Genomic DNA, 19,966 nt, shown 5'->3' with positions numbered 1-19,966 from the left:
TGAAATAAGGAGTAGAAAAGTGTTTAGTGATTTAAAAAGTTACCGCAACGACTATCTCTTGAAAATGCTCAAAAGTTATTCATCGATTTTGGTAATATTCGCTAATGGCGAAAAATCTCGTCGATTTTTAGAATATTTAAATGATGTGCCCCTTCTAAAGACTGCATGAGGGTAGACATAAACTAAATTATAGCTTCGATTCTTGGCGAGAAAAACACCTTGCTGACCTTTGCTCCTATTGGACCCCTCCATCATTATAGAGTGGTTAAACCCCCTTTGAAAGAGAAGAGGAAACAATATTTATGGATGGGTGAAAAATCACTTGTGGTGCTTCTTAAATGTGGCGGCGGCTGCTGAACCCCTTTCGAACGAGCGAATTCGAAAAGATTTTTTGTGCAGGGAGAGTCGCAAAGTATGTCGGAGCATCTCTTTGTCACATTTGTAATTGGGATATTTACTTTATTGCTGGCATTATGGTAAGCATTTGTATCTTTCTTATTTCACATCATTCATCAAACAAATTTAATCATCACTTAACCGCTTATCTTCTTCCCTTACCATTTATTTTGAAGGGGAAAAAATGCAAAAATCAACATATTTTTTTTATTTCATTAATAAATACAAGGAACTAAAACAAAACATAATACACAAAGTTCTAAGTTGAAATTTAAATTTTTTTTTTTACGTGCAAAATATATTTAATTTACCATCTGTTTACTATTCGAAATTATCTCTGGTAAATGAAAAAAGTTAAATATTAGTCTTTGTTTAGGTTCACATTTTCATAATCTGAAAAATCAACTGCATTACTTTCATTCGCGAAAGCCATTTTTTAAAGTCTTTTTTTTTTCTATGTAAGTTCATTAACCATGATATATATCAGGGATTTCCAACTTACATGAATCCGAGGGCCACAAATAAAAACACAAATCAAATGGCGGGCGGCAACTTTATAAAAATTTCATGTAGGACTCTTTTATGTTTGAAGGAACATTAAATATTACTGTCAGATTTTTTCCAACTTGTTCAAAACAAAAGCATTGAATTTCAAATTAAAATAAGTAGATTTTTAAAAATATTTTACTGCATATTAAAAAATTCGGGTTACAATAACTTTAATGTGCACCCATGTATTAAACAATTAATGTGCAACAGATATCTAATTGTCAAGATATAAAACTTTAAAAAGGTTGATATTAAAACTTACATAGTGGCACACAAAATGGTCAATGACAAAATTGAGGTGTGTCAGCTGCAACCACCAGAGAATAGATATTTACTTTTTAAATTTAAAGTTTACAAATGTGTGTGTCAATATTTTCGTCCAAAATGAGTGGTTTCAAAAAGTTAAATCGGAGAATGTCTTCGAGAAAATTTCTGATATACACATGCTTAATTATATGCTCAAAATACAAGAAAATGATATAAAAAAGAGTAATATACACGATTATTTTAGTATTTGAATAAATATTTTCCTGGATGCAAGACCTGAGAAATAATTTTTTTTTGTACCGTTCGTATGATAAATTTCACGAAAACGAAGAAATTGGGTTTTTATTAACGAGTCAAGTATTTTAAACCCATATAGATTTTTTTACGAAAATTGTCCACAAAAAAATGACAACTAATATATTTTAGTTCGCTGGCCACAAAAAGAGGCTTCGCGGGCTGGATGCGGCCCCCTGGCCGCCAGTTGGAAACCACTGGTATACACAATTATACAAAACACGTCTTCAGTCCCCTAATTAGCAAAACTTCAAATCACAGCAGTTAATTATTATTTTTTGTTTTGCTTCCGGTCGAATGAAAACGTGATAAAAACAAAACGTATTGACGAATTCTGCTATGCCCGAGTATACTCGGGAAAATCAGGGGAACGATTAAATGATTTTAAAACATGACAAATGGTAATTCTTTTCATCTAACAGAAATTGATTTGATTGAAATCATTATTTTTTTTTTACCACAGAATAATTTTCGCTATCATTTTTATTTAAAAAAAAAATGGATATATATTTTTGAAAATGCAATACTTAAATAAAATTTGATTTTTTTTTTGCTCTTTTTTTATGGATTAATGTTAATGGTATATCATCACTTTTCTGAACTCTATCTTTGACTGTCCTCAGTAAGAATTATGATTGTATTAGATATTTATTATCACCATTATGCACACGCCGCTTTTACTTTCACTCGATATGCAGTTGAAGAATCCAGTTCTTCACATTCCCTGATCATATTATCAGACACACTATAGGATTCTATATAAAATCTTAATTATCAGGTTATACTATACAGCTGTATTGTTTTTATTCGAATGAAACCGGTTTGCATTTGTTTAAGCTCCTGCATTAATGGGTTAACATTGTAATGCAATGCGTTAAAAATAAATACAAATTAGAAATATATGAAAAACCTTCCGAATATAAACCCATTACATGTGTGTTTAAATATAAAAGTATTCATTATAAACCAGCCTTTCATCCCTTCAGTGGGTCGAGCATGCTTGGTAACTAAACACTGGGGGTTCTGCGTTCGGCTGACCACCTGACTTTGCTTTGCTCCAAGCTTTGGACATGTACCTAGGTCAGTGGTCGGCAACCTGTGGCTCGCGAGCCACAGGTGGCTCTTTTGATGTAAAGTTGCGGCTCTCCAGTTCCATACGAAAAAATTAATAAATTGTTACCAAGGCCCTTAAAAATAAGAAAAAATATTTTTAAGTACCTAATTTCTCAAGAGCTTTCTATTCTTATAATCGTTAATTACAAACCGCTACCCTCAGGCCTGTCGTTAAGCCCGGTTAGAGGGGTGTCTCATTTCGACTCGATTCCGAGTATTCACCCGGAAAAGTGGCAAGTCTGTTGTCTGTTTGAGCATCCCGTTACCGACACCATGAAAAGGCACAAAAAAAGGATGATGCCTGCGACTCTGATCTTGTGAAACAGCAGACGAAACCCCGGAAATTTCTGTCAACTTGAAAAATCCAGGGTGCTTTAAAAGTATTTATCTAGAAATGCCTTTCTCTCACGTTTTCTCTTGCTCTTTCTAAGAATAAAGACAATATCTTTGTCCATGTCGTTAAGAAAGGGAAGGAAAGGGCTCAATGCACATACAGCTGTGGTTTTCTCTATATGACTGTCCAGTTTCTTTTCACTCACCTCCCCAGTTACTTTTACTGACCTGTCTTTAACTGTCCAGTACCAGTTTACAAGTAATTAGTTACTCAAAGCATATCTTATAAATTAATATTATTATTGAATGTATGTATAAATTTTTTATGAATATTTACTATTTGCTGTCTTATTGTTTAAATATTAAGGTAAAATTAAATTTCATTAAATATGTTGTTATTTTCTTATTAAATTAATTCCTCAATTATTGCTTCAAAATTTAGGTATAAGACTTTTTTCAAAAAAGAAGAAAAATATTTTTTTTAAAAAATATATATGGGTAAAAATTGATTCTTATGAAGTAGATAAAAAATTTTAATCTCTTTTCCACTGTAAAATGATTAAAAGAAAGAAAAAAGAGCAATTAAAAATTTTTTACGTTATTTATATTCATCAGTAGGAGCTTGAGATGGAAACAGATAAATCACATTTGAATTCTAAATATAGGAATTCTTTTTCCTTTTTTTTAAATAGTTATTTACTAAGCTTTTTAATTTTGTGTTTAAAATAGTAATTTATTTTTAAATTTAATTTTTTCAGTTGAGATTATTTTTTACAGATCTTATTTAATTTAAATTTCAAAAATCAAATTCTATATTTGTTCGTAGCAGTTGTTTTTATAATAAGTTCAAACTGCAATCCTTTATGAACAAAACTATACTAATGCTTATTTTATTAAAAATGTAATGTGTTTAAAAATAGAAAAGCTGCAGTTTTTTTTAAATAATTTTTTTTCCATTTTTTTTTGTTACTATGTTGATGTATTTCGTATGTATTTAATGTTTTTTATTTATATTTTAGATTTAAGTTAGCAATTTTCCATTTGTTTTAGTTAATTATTAGTAAAAAGAAACTTAATATTTTTGTAATTATGTAAAAACTCAATTCACAGTTTTGTATTAAAAGGCACGATAATTAACAAAATAAATAATTAACAAAATTGTACTTTAACCACCTTAACTAGAAAAAAAATTTTTTTTGCGATTTAAGGATATTTTTTTTTTTAATATTTTTAAAAAAGTCTTAAACATTCTTCGGTAAAGCATTATTTACAAATCATCAAATTTTAAAAATATTTATATATGATTTATCACGCTGCAATGTTTGAATACATAGTTAAATTTTTACTAAAGTTTTATTTATTATTTATATAGTATTATTTTTATATAAAGAAATATTCGGATAAAAAATTTAGCATTTTACAAATTTAAGGCAAGAATGCGTGAAAAAATTTATCTGTGCTTCCAAAACTAACCCCAGAAAAAAAAGAACTATTTCTGTATCCCCATTCAAGATTTTAGTCACAGCTCTTATATTAATAACAATGTAAATTATAAAATGAATAATAAAAATAAATAAAATTATTAAATGAAAATGAAAAATAAAATTTTAGTAATAAATAAGCATTAAAAATAATTATTCGCAAATCAAATTACTAAAATTAAATAAATACGCATATAATATTTGAAATGCATCAGAAAGAATCCTACTTAGATGAAGAGTTTAAAAAAAATGCACGAGTCATAATTGATGTCTGATAATTTTTCAGTTTAATGAATAAGTACTAATTTAATTTTCATCTACATTTTTTAAGGCCTTTGATGTGTATCACATGTTATTATCATGTAAAACATGATGTTATGAAAAGACCACCCTTAATATAAATTTTTATAAACCTTGTCAAAAATAAAGATAAAAATCTACTTCAGCGGATGTAGTAAATTAAAATTTAAAAGGGAAAAAACAAGCATATAAAATTAAAAAATATCTAATGCAATATATTGATATAATCTTTATAATAATAGTAATAATAACAGGATTGTTTAATTACCTGGTGAATGTTGAAGTTTTTAATTTATAAAGTTATTTAATTTGGTAAAAAATCGCTAATCGCCTTTTTACACTCGCCTTCCTCAACAGTGATTTGTTTATTTCGATTGTTAAAATTCTAACGTGTGACCTCTATCCGTTCGTTTTCGCGTTCACTTGAAACAAAATTTCTTTAAATGCATATTAGGAGCGGTCACTCCGAATTACCTGCATATTATTAAATTTAGCAATCAAATACATTAATGTCGTAATTTTGCGTATAAAAGATATTTAAAATAATAGAAGATCGTTACTTTCAGTGAATTTTACTGAATAAATTTTTTTTTAAAAATTTTAAATTATTTGAGTTGGAAAGCTCGAGGCTCTATAAATGTTTACAATAAATAGAAACAGAAATTACAATAAATAGAAAAAGTACGTGACCATCGTTTCTAGCACTTCATCATAAGTCGATTTAGCGTTTGCCTTGAAAAAAAAATGCAAAATTTATTTAAATGTTTAATAATTAAGTGCTTAAAAATTGTTTTTAACAATAACAAGAATAGACGGTACATATTTCTTAAAAAAGGAAAATTGTGAAAAAAATTCTGATATAATATAACTGAATATTATTACGGAATTGCTATGAAAAATTAAAATGAATTATTATAAAATCTGTCTGATAAGATTGTGTTTCGTTGCACATTTAATAAAAAAAAAATCGCGTTTTCTGTTGAAAATTTGACAAGAATTAGTAAGAAAATTTGCAATTTTCATCCAATTTTAATGACCCAAATATTCTTATCCCCCCCCCCCAAAAAAAAGAAATAAGTTAAAAAAATTAAAAATTAAATAAAAACTAAATTTTAAAAAAATTATTGGCGTATTTTAAAAATAAAGAATAAATATTATTCTGTATTCAAAACCGTTTTTTTTAATTAAAAATCATATATACATAAAAAAATATTATAGTATTAAATCAAAAATTTTCAGTGGCTCTTTAAAAGCGGGAAATTTTGTAAAATTGTAACTTTTGGCTCTTTCATTTCAAAAGGTTGCCGACCCCTGACCTAGGTCATTATGGACCCTTTACCATATAGCCCAAAGCTTGGCTACTGGTCCGGCTCCACTCCAGCCTAGGAACGAGCCCAGTCAGCAAGAATTTATTAAGAATTTAGATCTGTACAAAGTCACAATATTTTTAAAGAATACAAAGATTAAATATGATACAAGTTAATAACACATAATAACAAAATAAAGAAAGAAGTATAAAAAGAAAAACAAAAAACGGACTGGAACATCTGCTCCTGAACCCCAGGTCAAGAAAACTGAGATGGTCACAGTAGGCCTTGACCCTCTATGGGCTGTCGCGCCACTGAGTATAATTTAATTTATTGATTATAAGCTCGTGCAAAGCAAGTAATTATTAAAAAAATACAGTGCGTCTTGTAATTTGGTCTATTTATTACAATATACCAATATAATGTTTGATATAATAAATATTCTATGTTTATACAATATATATTCTAATTTATCCTATTGTCAAATTTATATTATCTATCGTCTAATTTAACCAATTAATACATGAACGTAAACAAGTACAAACCGGTTTCAGTACCGTAAAAACAATAATGCTGTATAGTATCACCTGATTATTATGATTCTACATAGAATCCTGTAGTGTGTTCAATGATATGGCCAAGGACTGTAGTTATTTTATAATAATTATTTTAAAATTAATGCATAATTTCTTTAAGCAGATATGAAATGTTAGAGAAATTATTATTTTTTAAAGAAGTTATTATTATTTTTTAAACGCGAGATATGTTTTCAAAATTTTTTATCCAGTATTGAATTTGAAATCAATGAGGGAAATTGATAGTTCTTTATAACGACATGCTGTCAAGCATTAAAATAATGCATTTCGTAAAACTATAAAACGTTAATTGAAACAAATTTGAAGGAATGTATTTTAAATATATAAATGTGTAATAAATATATAAATGTGTAATAAATATATAAATGTGATTAAATGCATAAAATGTGCATACAAACCCTAGCAAATAATTTTATCGTAAAAATGGATAACACCGAATATAATTTTATCGTTTAATAATACAGTCAAACCCCGCTATAGTGAACACGGCTTATAGTGAACTCCCGGATATAGTGAACGAAATGCTCGGTCCTGTGCCTTGCTATACACGTATAATGTCATTATTAGTGGATATAGTGAACCAAAAAAGTGAGGAAGTTGGATATAATGAACTTTTTTCTATCTTACACTGATTTCCCCCCTATTTTCTTTGTAATAATTTTGAAATTTCTACTTCAAAATAAATAGATATACCGATTTTTAAAACCATCTATAGAAACTACTTTTATGTGCTCGAATGACAGGTTAGACAGGTTTAAAAACCGGAATAACAGAAATTCGGGAAAAATTATCTGGGAGTCGGGAAGTGTTTCCATATCTGATGTTGAGAATTGCTCATCAACTAAAGATTACTAATTTTTATTTGTACGCAAGACGAAGAGGGATGAAAAATAACACATTTTTTGCTACTACATAATATTTTTCAGTCATTTATATGAATATAATGTAATAAAAGGGAGCAGTTTGGGAACTATTAGTGAAATTGCCTGCGTAACGGATATAGTGAACCGAAATTTCGGCCCCTTGAAGGTTCACTATAGCGGGGTTTGACTGTATCATGAAAATTTGTTTTAAGAAGAAAAAAAGAAGAAAAAAACATCGATTCTTCCCAGTTTCTATACGAAAGTGTTTTAAAATTGCGATTCAAGAAGAATTATTAAAAATTAATCATTTCAATTTTTAACACTTAATATTTCAAGAGAGTGTTATCATTAATAATAAAAATTAGTAACTTCTTTAGCAAACTTTAAGGTGAATGATTCTTCCCCTCTAAAAGTTGATTTTTGATCGATTTGGAAAAATCTAAATTAAATTGTCAAGAACAACAGAAAGATTAAATACTAGATTAAATATTGATGAACGAATATTAGATAGAAAAAAAAAGAGATAAATCCGGTGCATAAAAACAGAATTTTTTTCCACCTACTTTTAAAAACATGTTTCTGAGATGCTGGCATTTAAAGTTTTAAATTATACTCACACTACCTTTATATCAGTACTATTCTAAACAGCATAACAGAGCAATTCGGTCTATCTTGAATAAATTTACTTTCAAGACAAGGTAATATTAAAAAAAAGAAGATTCTTTTTTCAATGTTTACACTCCCTCGCCATATTATTAGACTAACTGTAAGATTCTATGTAAAATTATAATTATCAGGTGATACTAATACAGCTGTATTGTTTCTACTTGGATGAAACCAGTTTGCATTTGTTTACGTTTCTCTATCAATGGGTCAACATTATGCAATACGCTGAAAATAAATACAAATAGGAAGTCTATAAAAAATATCTTGAATAAACACCCATTACATGTATGTTAAAAGTATTGACTCGTGTAAATCATGTCATTGTTAAAACACGACAGTGCGTCTATTAATTTGATCTAATTATTATAATATACTAATATAATGCTTGATGTAATAAATATTCTATGTTGATATAATATATCGTCTAATTTATCCAACCGTCAAATTTATATTATCTATCATCTCATTTAACCCATTGATAGTTGAACGGTTTTTTCCAATGAGCTGCACAATCGATCTTGCCGATGAGCAGACCTAGTGTTTTCTCTTGAGGTGGTATCCACTCTTTCAGGACCACCACAATGGGTGTGATACCGTTAGTCATGTTAATTTAGACGTCTAGTTTCTGACACACTAGATGGCAGCACCGAGACTCTATTTGGATGCTAAAGTGCACTAGGAATTTACTTTTGCCGGAAATGCCAAGAGCCAATAAGGCACTCCAGGGATCTTTTGCATGCCGCATAATCATATGACATGGCCGCTGATGATTTTCTGTGTAAACAAGTGAAAAACCGGTTGTCACATAAAAGCAATAAAGCTGTATAGTATCACCTGATAAGTAAGATTTTACATAGAATCTTAGAGTGCGTCCAATAATTCGACCAGGGGGCTGTGTATATAATTAAAATTATTTTGTGCATTTTAGGTATTCTATGAGAAAACAGTCGTATTGGAAGCAGAGAAAAATTCCGTATGTCAAGCCAATTCCTTTTATTGGATCTCTTTACGAAAACATGATTACAGTAAGACATTTATACTTTTTTATACACGATTCAAATAAAATATTTCGTAGAATTTTTCTTGAAGAAAAACATTTTTGGCGACTTCAAAATCAACTATTTTTGTTCCGCATGAAACTGTGGGTAGAGTCGCATCGACAATATCAACCTTCATCGATTAAAAGGTACCCCAACACAGAGCATACCTTATATACTAGTGAGTTGGAATTGTATTGCTGTAGTGGTAAGCACACTACAGTACTCCCCCACCAGAATTATAGCTGTGATAGAATTCGATGAACGGATAGCTGATTCATTGCTGTTTTGTGAGAAGCCGGGAGAACTGTATTAAGATCACCGCACTTTTGAGTGCTGATCATGAGAGCTGTATTAGGTTCACGCTCTTGTGTTGTCTCTAGCAGTCGAGAGTATACTGTGCTCGTTGTGTGTGATCGTGATTGAGTAGCAACAGCGCAAGGAGGTGGATAATGTCGCAGTCACAGGTAGCAAGTCAGTTGTTCATAATGTGAATCATACATCGAAGTATGCGTGTTTTAAATTCGAAGTGGGCGCTACTGTCGAGATAGGCATGTTCACATCACGTCTGAAGGTCATCAGTGTGTGGAGAGTAGATATCAACAATGTCAACCTTCATCTATGAAAAAATACGCCCTACATAGATCTTGACTTTTAATAGGTGGTGGACCAGAGTCACTCCTTCATCCGTAATTCACGGTATGAGGCTGGGACTATTGGCATAGGCATAAAAGATCAGAATGTTGGCTGTGTTATGCTCTCTCTGGTTACTTCAGTTTCCGTTTTTAAAAGCGCTATATGTTGAGCCATCTCAGCTAGATTTGGCATGTGACATTCTTAGCGGCAATCATTGGTCGATTTTATAGCGTTGCCGTTGTAGTTGTAATGAGGCTTTTTATTGTCGCCTTGTAAGAGAAATATATGTATAGATTTTTTATAAAACAAATATTTCACTATTTGAAAAAGTATTGTGGCGTAACTACCACTACAAATATTAAATACCGAATCACTAGTATATAACACATGTTAACTCGATTATATTTTGAGGTACATTTTGATAGATGAAGGTTGACATAATTTAAGATTAAATCCCTTCAGTACAGTTCGAAGGACACATATTATGCCCCTACATCCATAAAAACTTTCCTACATTATTTTTGAATTGTCTTAAGACAAAGTTTGATAAAATGTTCCTAAAAAAATTGGGTTTACTTTTCGATTGTTGAATGATTTATGTAAAATCTTGACAGGAAGTGGGGGTATCTACTTTACGATTAATTTTCGAAAAATTATTAATGTAGCTTCTGTTAAGGGTATGTGATATTTTTATGTATTTTTTATAACAAAATGGTGATTTATTATTAAATAACGAGTTTTTTAACTATAAAAACGTAATTTATGCCCTAAGTTCTTCCGATACTTGTAGGAAATTTTATCTGGAAATGAAGCTGTATTGAACTGTACGATTACGTGTCCTAGTAATTCCTAAATCAAGCAAAAAATAACTCCTAAATCAGTGTAGGGTATACCGGGTCTCTGAACCTTAAAAAAAGCACTGATATCACTAGACCTAGAATATATTTCGGACCAAAGCGACTATGTGATTGTCAACATTCAGCAGTGGAAGTCAACGCAGTAACATATTTATTTCAATTTTCATTTCACGTATTACCTTTATTTGGCGTTTATTCAATTTTTTATCAATTAGTTATTTAATTTCTAATTAAAAATTATCATGGTGAATAAATTCTATTTTTTATTTTTAGCCTATAATGGAATTGGAATTGAAGAGACATTTTGCCCTGGGTTCTGTTTATGGGTAAAATCTTTTTTTCGTTATTCACATTCTCTTCATTACGAAGCAATTGATTTCTTTCTACTACCTGGCCATGTTATTAAACACATTAATATTGTTTTAAATAAAAAGAAATATATAATTTCTGAGTGCTGTATTTCATTTGATATTTATGATATTAAGTAACTCTGTTGAATTTGAAGTGAAAATTTGCTTTAATTATTTAGAGGTATATTGTTTAAAAAAAAGGTGACATGGTTGCTAGATTTTGAAATACTTTTTTTTGGCATTTCTGATTTCGACCTTTTTTACTTGCTTATTACTGTGCAGCATCATACGTTAGTGTTAGCATATTGTTCGAGAATAAGTACATTTCACAAATTATCATTTAGGTTTAAATTTAGATGTCGGTATTATAGTGCTAACAACGTAAGAAGGTGTTTTAGAACGATTTTTTTTTTCAAATGACAATTCTTACATTTTGAAATGACAGGTCTCCACATGACAATTCTTCTTTTAAACACAAATAATAAATCGGGTGGCAAATACACGTATCAATGGGTTAATATTGTAATGCAATACGTTAAATATAAATACAAATAGGAAGTATTTAAAAAATCTCTTGAATAAAAACCCATTACTTGTATGTTTAATTATAAAAGTATTGCCTATAAACTCGTGCAAAACATGTCATTATCAAAACACTACAAGTGCGTCTCATCATTTGGTCTCATTATTATAATATACCATTATAATACCAGGTGTAATAAATATTCTATAATATCGTCTCATTTATCCATTCGTCTAATTTATATTATATATCGTCTCTTTTAACCAACTGATAGACTAACGTAAAGAAGTGCAAACAGTCACATAAGAGCAATAAAGCTGTATAGTATGACCTGATAATTAAGATTTTACATCGAATAATATGGCCAGGGACTGTAGTCTTCGTCAGATGAGGAGAGTTCTTTTCATAGTTTAGTGTTTCATTTTTTTTGATATGCATATAACTTTATTTCAAAAAATCGCTCAAAAAATGGTAATATTCAATGATTTTTCATATATTGTTTTTAGTAAACCTTCAATGATATTATTTTTCAGACATTATGAGGCAAATCGGCCTCTCATTTCAATCGCCGATCCTCAACTATTGCGGGACATTTTCGTCAAAGACTTTGTACACTTCGTCAACCGAAGAGTAAGTTTCATTTTGTTTTGACTGAAATGCTCATTCACAAAGCCTCTCCTATAACCTTTTTTCGAAAAGCAAATCACAATGAAAAAAATAAATAAATAAATAAGATAAAGGGGGCATTCACAATGCTGTAACAAAGCTATAAGTAATCTCTGCCTATTTCACATTTCGCAAAATAATACAAAATGTTTATAATAAAAACAGCTGTTCCAACACTATATTTGGTGCTATATTTTTCTGTTCCATTAATATTTTCATGTCTCAATATTTTTAACATTTCATATTAGAACTTATGTCAATTTGTAGATGGCCGCCAAATAATAGTTAAAAGCTTTAAAAAATTAAGTTTTAATTATAAAATTAAACCGCAAAAAATTAAAACAAATAATCAAAAACTTTATCAACAATCAAACAATTAAATATGATAAACAAAAGCATATTGCCTCGTTTTTTCTTTTACTTAAAACACTAAACAGTTTCTTTCAAGTTGAACTTTTCGTGATACAAATGATCTGATTCTAAATAATATTAATTTTTGAAGGATTTTTGTTATAAATTTATGTTTAAAAAATTTTTATTTCGAGTTTCTAATGATGTTAATTTTTTTTTCTCAAGCCGTTTAAATCGGGTGATAAAATATCGGATAAAATGATCTCAATTCTCGAAGGAGATGAATGGAAGAAAGTTCGAAGCATCATATCCCCAACATTCTCTACTGGAAAGCTAAAAAGGGTGAGTCATTTTAAAAATATAGTCAATCTCAACATTTTTTATGCATTGGTTTTGACAAGCTATTACAGAATTCTAGTTTCTTTTCTTTTTTTTTAAAGCAAAATTATAAAAATCGACAGCACTTAAACCTTTCAAAATAAAGGGGTCGTTTTTTATTATTAGAAGAAATACTCTTATAGATACTTTTCTTTGCTAAAATCGTCTAAATTTTTTTTCTCTTATTTTTTTTTAAATCGAAATATCGAACAATTATGGGATTCATAGTTTTGAGTAAGTAATTGAAAACTACAATATTGGTCTAAGAGTTCCCTTGTCTTCTGGATTGGGAACAAAATTACAAGGCTACGGAGTTGAACGTTAGTAGTCTTAAACCCAACAATTGGGTGTGGCTGTTCAACGACTGTTATAAAACGATCAGCTGGGAGCCGGGATGGCTCAGGGGATAGAGCGTTAGCCTTCCAATGAGGTGAACCGGATTCGAATCCCAGCGATGGCTGGTCGATATGAATTCTGCATCAGTCTAGCACCCACCACAGCGCTGACGTACAATATCCTCAGTGGTACACGGATCATGCGTTAAAGTCCGCTTGCCGTTAGGATAACCATGGGAGTTTTCGTGGTTCTCTTCTCCATTAAACGCAAATGTCGTTTAGTTTCAACAAAAATTCCTGCAAGGAAGGCAAATTTCTCCCAATACTTGATCCAGGAGTCCCCATGTCTTCTGAATTGGGTTCAAAATTACAAGGCTACAGTCGTAACCCCAATATGAGTTGACTCTTCAACTACGGTAATAAAATAAAATAAAATAAAATTGCAAAACCTTGCAAAACCTTTTGTAGTACCTGAAACGTGAGTTTTTTTACAAATTTTAATTTCTTCTTTGATCACACATCAGAATAAGAAAATTGTTCATTTACCACTGGAGTGTAATAATCAAATGTTGTTCTACGCTATTTATTAAATAATAAGGAAAATAACACGCAGCTAGCTAGCAAACATTTGTTAATCGGAAAAAACAATGAATAAATTTTTAAAAAAAGCAAGTAATTTAAATAAAAGTAACAGACGATAATTTTAATAAGGAATTTATCCAAAAATATTTCGACGTACGATGACTTTTGCGATATAAAATTTTTATTGCTTTTTTATTATTGATTTCTTGAAAATAAAGTTTAACTATGTTTTTTAAAATACTTCATACAGTTTTGTTAAGAATACATTATAGTTATTACTATTTAATACCCATTCTGAAATACTCATTTTAATTATTGTATAGTATTAATATTTATCCTAAATTTATATATATCGTAATATTAATATCTATAGTAATTGGGTACTTACACTTCATGAAGAAGACCTTTAAACACATGTGACCTATGACGTTAGCGACAGCTAATCTTTATCAGCAAAATGGCGCATTAAAGTAGAGTTCTTTACATGATTTAGAATGTTCATTAACGATAAGTCCATTAAATACAAAGCTGTATCACACATCGAATTAGCTGAAATATAATTCAGTCTTGTCTACTTCTTTTACTTATATTTATTATATGTCTATGTATTTTATCGCAACCGTGACATATTTTTGTTTTGTATACCTTCGATGCATCATTAGTTTGTTTATCTTTCACACGGAATAGTGCCTGTCTTTGTGTGAAATCTTTGCGTAAATACATACATAGTGAAAGAATAGAAATCTTTGAGAAAGAATCTTTCTGAAAGAATTTAGAAAGTGTCACTTAAGAGAATTGATATTTGACGGGGTTAGCTTAGGAGAAATAGATTGAAAAAAACAGTTGTTAACATAAACAATTGCCACGTTCTAACAACCAATCAGGATCGAGATACCTACACTATAGTTTGTCTACTGTAAGAACTCCGCCCGCCACAAAGTCTGAGGTGGTCTGGTGCTATGGAAACAAGAAAGGCGCATTTTAGAGAGGATAGCTTCACTCTGGGACTAACACAATAGACCGCAGAAATTTCCTTTCTCTCACCGACCCGAGCGGAAACCACTCCAAAACAGTGACCTCGTACCCCTACTTGAAATAGTCATACCTCGTTACCATGGTCACCGCCACTGGTCCAGACGAACGTCTGGGGGAGTTCTTATTTTGAACAAACTATATGCAGCTTACAGATATTCCATTGTACGAACAGTTTCGGTGGCCCCTGTACATATTTTCGTAACAAAACATTTTTCCGATTTATTTAAAAAGCTCTTTGATATATTCCTGGGCCACATCTTTGATCGACTGTTTTTTTTTTCCATTTCTTTTTTTTTTTTTTGCAATGAAGGCATGTTTTTAAAAAATAGTTTGATTTGTAAATTACAATCGTGCTAAAAACCTCAATATTTTTACATTATCCTTTGCTTTGAGCTAAGTTTTTCGTTTTTATTATTATTATTATTATAATTATTTCTATAAAAATTCGATATAATGAAATGCATGATAATAATTGTATCTAGGGTTATTAGAGAGAGTGACTTCTTTAGAAATATTTGAAAATAGAATGCATCCAATTTACTATTTCAAACAACAGTTATTTTATGTTTTTATTTTTTAACCAACGTAGAACTGTCGACCCGTTTTCCGATATGCGACTATGAATGTTCAATGCCGAATTTTTGAAGAAACTTACAAACGTTACACGGAAAGAGAAACCACAGATGGCAACGGAAACCTTGATCCAATTATGATATGTCTGTGCGAGTGAAGAACAAAATTCGTTTAGAAGCCAGTTCGAACCTAGGTCACCTGAATGGGAGGTCACCGCAAACAACAATCCCTGAAACGGGGTACAAAAATAATCAATTCAAATGGGACAAAAAGATTATAAATGCGAATTGTGATTTATTATATTTTTTAAACTTTATGATGTGACGTTTAGGTGATGAGCATTTTTAAAGACTGTTCAAAGACTTTGATTCAAAACTTCAGAATTGCTGCTCAAAAGAATGAACCCGTCAATGCAAAAAGGTATGCATTCTTTCTTTGTTGGATTTTCCGCTTCTTATACAGTCCCTGGCCATATTATTAGAAGCACTTTCAGATTCTATGTAAAATCTTAATTATCAGGTGATACTCTATACAGCTTTATTGTATTTATGTGACTGTTTGCACTTGTTTACGTTCGTGTATCAAGGGTTTAATATTGTAATGCAATACGCTAAACATAAAAACAAATAGGAAGTATATAAAAATTCCCCTGAATAATAACCCATTACATGTATGTTTAAATATAAAAATATTGCCAATAAACACGTGCAAAACATGTCATTATTAAAAAACTGCAGTGGGTCTAATTATTTGATCTAATTATTACAATAGATTAATATAATACCTGGTGCAATAAATATTCTATATTTATGTAATATATCGTCTGATTTATCCAACCGTCAAATTTATATTATATAAGGTCTCATTTAACCCATCGATACAGTAACGTAAACAAGTGCAAACAGTCTCGTAAAAACAATAAAGCTGTATAGTATCACGTGATAATTAAGATTTCACATATAATCTTATAGTGCATCTAATTATATGATCTAATTATTACAATAGATTAATATAATACCTGGTGCAATAAACATTCTATATTTATGTAATATATCGTCTGATTTATCCTATCGTCAAATTTATATGATATATCGTCTCATTTAACCCATTGATACAGTAACGTAAACAAGTGCAAACAGTCTCGTAAGAACAATAAAGCTGTATAGTATCACGTGATAATTAAGATTTCACGTAGAATATTATAGTGCATCTAATTATTTGATCTAATTATTACAATAGATTAATATAATACCTGGTGCAATAAACATTCTATATTTATGTAATATATCGTCTGATTTATCCTATCGTCAAATTTATATGATATATCGTCTCATTTAACCCATTGATACAGTAACGTAAACAAGTGCAAACAGTCTCGTAAAAACAATAAAGCTGTATAGTATCACGTGATAATTAAGATTTCACATATAATCTTATAGTGCATCTAATTATATGATCTAATTATTACAATAGATTAATATAATACCTGGTGCAATAAACATTCTATATTTATGTAATATATCGTCTGATTTATCCTATCGTCAAATTTATATGATATATCGTCTCATTTAACCCATTGATACAGTAACGTAAACAAGTGCAAACAGTCTCGTAAAAACAATAAAGCTGTATAGTATCACGTGATAATTAAGATTTCACATATAATCTTATAGTGCATCTAATTATATGATCTAATTATTACAATAGATTAATATAATACCTGGTGCAATAAACATTCTATATTTATGTAATATATCGTCTGATTTATCCTATCGTCAAATTTATATGATATATCGTCTCATTTAACCCATTGATACAGTAACGTAAACAAGTGCAAACAGACGCGTAAAAACAACAAAACTGTAATAGTATCACCTGATAATTAAGATTTCACATAGAATCTTATAGTGCGTCGAATAATTTGGCCATGAACGGTATGAGGGGATGATGTCATGAAGAAATTGTATTCTATTTCTCTGTTGTTGGATTCTCTTTTAGGTTTTTTGGTGCATTTACGATGGACGTGATTGCGAGCTCCGCTTTTTCTACCAAGATCGATTCACATAATGATCCGGAAAACGAATTCGTTCAGGCAGCCAGGAGAGCTTTCACACCGAAATTCAACTGGAGATTGATCTTATTTCGTATGTTTCTTTTCAATTCTTTTTTAATCATTTATTCGGATCTAGATGGAACCTTTCATTTTTTTTCTTTCTTTTTTTTTTTGATAGTGATATCTCCGAAGATTTTGAAACTGTTGAACATCTCTTTAGCAGATCCCTCCGTCAATGGATTTTTCAGCAACGTTACTACACAGATAATAGAACAAAGGAAAAGGACAAAACAGGTAAGAAATAGAACATATTATATAAATGAATATGTTTATAGTAGTAGTTGTAGGGTGTCGAGTCAATTTCAGAGCCTGACCAGGGCAGGGGCATACGGGGCAGTTGCCCCGGGTCCCCACATCAGACGGAGCCCGGCAATCAAATAGAAAGTTTATTTTATGTTTCCTTTTTTTTTAAACAAAATATCAGTACAGTGTAAAATCCGTCAGTTTTACGAGAGCTTCTTCGTTAATCTATGGTATGAACTCAATCTATATTTCGACCATGGCTTTCTAGGGTGAAATTCAGATAAATTTTCGCAATGACGATGAACCCACTTGGCCAATCAAAAGCCTGTATTTTTACATATCGCAAAATGCGATAGTTTTACAAAAATAAAGGCTTTTGATTGACTGAAGTAAGTCATTGTCATTGCAAAAATCTAGCTGCATTCCGCCCTAATGTTAACAAGGATATGAAATTTTCGCAGCTACACGACAAAGTTAAGAATGAGAAAGCTGTATTCAGGATGATAGACATAAAATTGTCAGAAAATCAATAAAATGGACAGACGATATTTCATCCAACCATTGGAGGGGGGAGCTATTTTAGGTTGTAGTCAATTTTCTTGCTATATATGTATAATGAGGTGAAAAATTTAAATACCTCCATAAAATCTTCATTACTGAATTAGTGAAACTGAGGGGGCCCCCAAAGAAGTTTTTGCCCCTAGCCCAAATTAAGCTAAGCCGGGCCCTGGTCAATATGTGGCGTACAATTCGTCGCACACAATTCATCAGGAGGCAGTTCGGCGAAAGCATAATTCGTTGCGATGACCATTCGTTGTGGGAGCAATTCGTCGTGAGCGCAATTCGTTACGGGCACAATTCGTGGGATTCCAAATTCAATGCGAACACAATTCATCGGAGACATCACTCGTCGTAGCGAAAATCTATTGAGAGCACAATTTCTTGCGATTTCGATTACATATATCTATTTGCGAAGACAAAACTCTCGCATTTTCTACGAAACCTAACTAAATATTTATTGAGTAGCCCTTCAAAAATGATGGTAGCACCTCAGAGGGTGGAGATTTGAACGGACACCACTGCTTGATTCATTGCTGTTTTGTGAGAAGATCATTGTACTTCTTGAGTGCTGGTCGTGAGAGCTGTATTAAGTTCACTGTCGTGGTGGCTCCTGTGCTTCCTTTAGCAGTCGAGTGAATACGTTGTTCAGTGTGCGTGTTCGAGACTGAGCAGCAACAGCGTGAGGAGGTGGATAATGTCGCAGTCACAGGTAGCAAGCCAAATGTTCAATGTGTACTATCCATCGTAGTATGTGTGTTCAGATCGAAATGGGCGTTACTGTCAAAATAGGCGTGTTTATATCAAAGTGGGAGTTTCTGTCAAGGTAGGCATGTTCATATCACGTCCGAGTCACCAATTTCTGGAGATCTGTGATCGACCCTTCATCTATGAAAAGGTACCCCACCATAGAATCGAATTAACATGTCCAATACTCTAGTGAATTGGAATTTTGTAGTGGTAGATACACTACAGACTTATTGTAAAGGTCTTCGACTCTTGAGAAACATTTATCTTAGATTGTGTGTTTCTTGGGAAGGACTTTTAGCCTGCCTAAACGGTTGGGAACATTATTTACCATAGTATCTCATATTTAGAGAATCTCTCAACAACAAAGTACGTTTTCACTTTGTAGCATCATATATACTCATTCATTGTCATCCTTAAAATCAGACCATTCGGATAGAAAAACGACTTTATTTTATGCATTATTTTGTGTCAATTGAAATGTTGTTTTTTTACAGAAAAGGAACGATTTCCTTCAGTTGCTGATAGATGCTGCAGAAGAAGAAAATGATGATATGGGACCGAACTATCAAAATGTTTTCACAAATGACGACTCACACAAAAGTAAATATGAATTGTCTCTACTTTTAAGAACTGCTTTTAAGTAGGCATCATTCAATGAGGCGATCCTTCCCTCAGAAGAAAGTTTTTTTTTAACGACAAGAGGGTGATTGAATCATTACAAATTTTTGCATTCGCAAATGATGTGGGCTTAACGCCTAGAACAGAAAAGTGTCTAATAAAAACATATAAAGATATCGAAAAGTAGGCAAACATT

The 19,966-nt window shown here is 30.9% G+C and overlaps 1 protein-coding gene across 1 annotated transcript in view; it reads left to right on the top strand.

The window, feature by feature from the left end:
• Positions 1–261: 261 nt before the first annotated feature.
• The window catches only part of LOC107437755 (cytochrome P450 3A8), a 33,646-nt gene continuing 13,941 nt past the window's right edge, over positions 262–19,966 (top strand). The window contains exons 1-9 of the mRNA XM_016049854.4: positions 262–476; positions 9,094–9,190; positions 10,969–11,021; positions 12,102–12,198; positions 12,811–12,927; positions 15,820–15,908; positions 17,487–17,632; positions 17,720–17,835; positions 19,647–19,752. Coding sequence (XP_015905340.3) covers positions 415–476; positions 9,094–9,190; positions 10,969–11,021; positions 12,102–12,198; positions 12,811–12,927; positions 15,820–15,908; positions 17,487–17,632; positions 17,720–17,835; positions 19,647–19,752 — 883 coding nt within the window. The 5' untranslated portion in view covers positions 262–414. The remainder of the gene's footprint in view (positions 477–9,093; positions 9,191–10,968; positions 11,022–12,101; positions 12,199–12,810; positions 12,928–15,819; positions 15,909–17,486; positions 17,633–17,719; positions 17,836–19,646; positions 19,753–19,966) is intronic.

This window comes from Parasteatoda tepidariorum, chromosome 10 (genome assembly GCF_982258835.1).
Source record: "Parasteatoda tepidariorum strain Cologne lab strain chromosome 10, Ptep-v5.0, whole genome shotgun sequence".
NCBI classification, from domain to species: Eukaryota; Metazoa; Arthropoda; class Arachnida; order Araneae; family Theridiidae; genus Parasteatoda; species Parasteatoda tepidariorum.
Note: the sequence above shows the minus strand (reverse complement) of the source record. Positions and strands in the feature narration are given on the sequence as shown.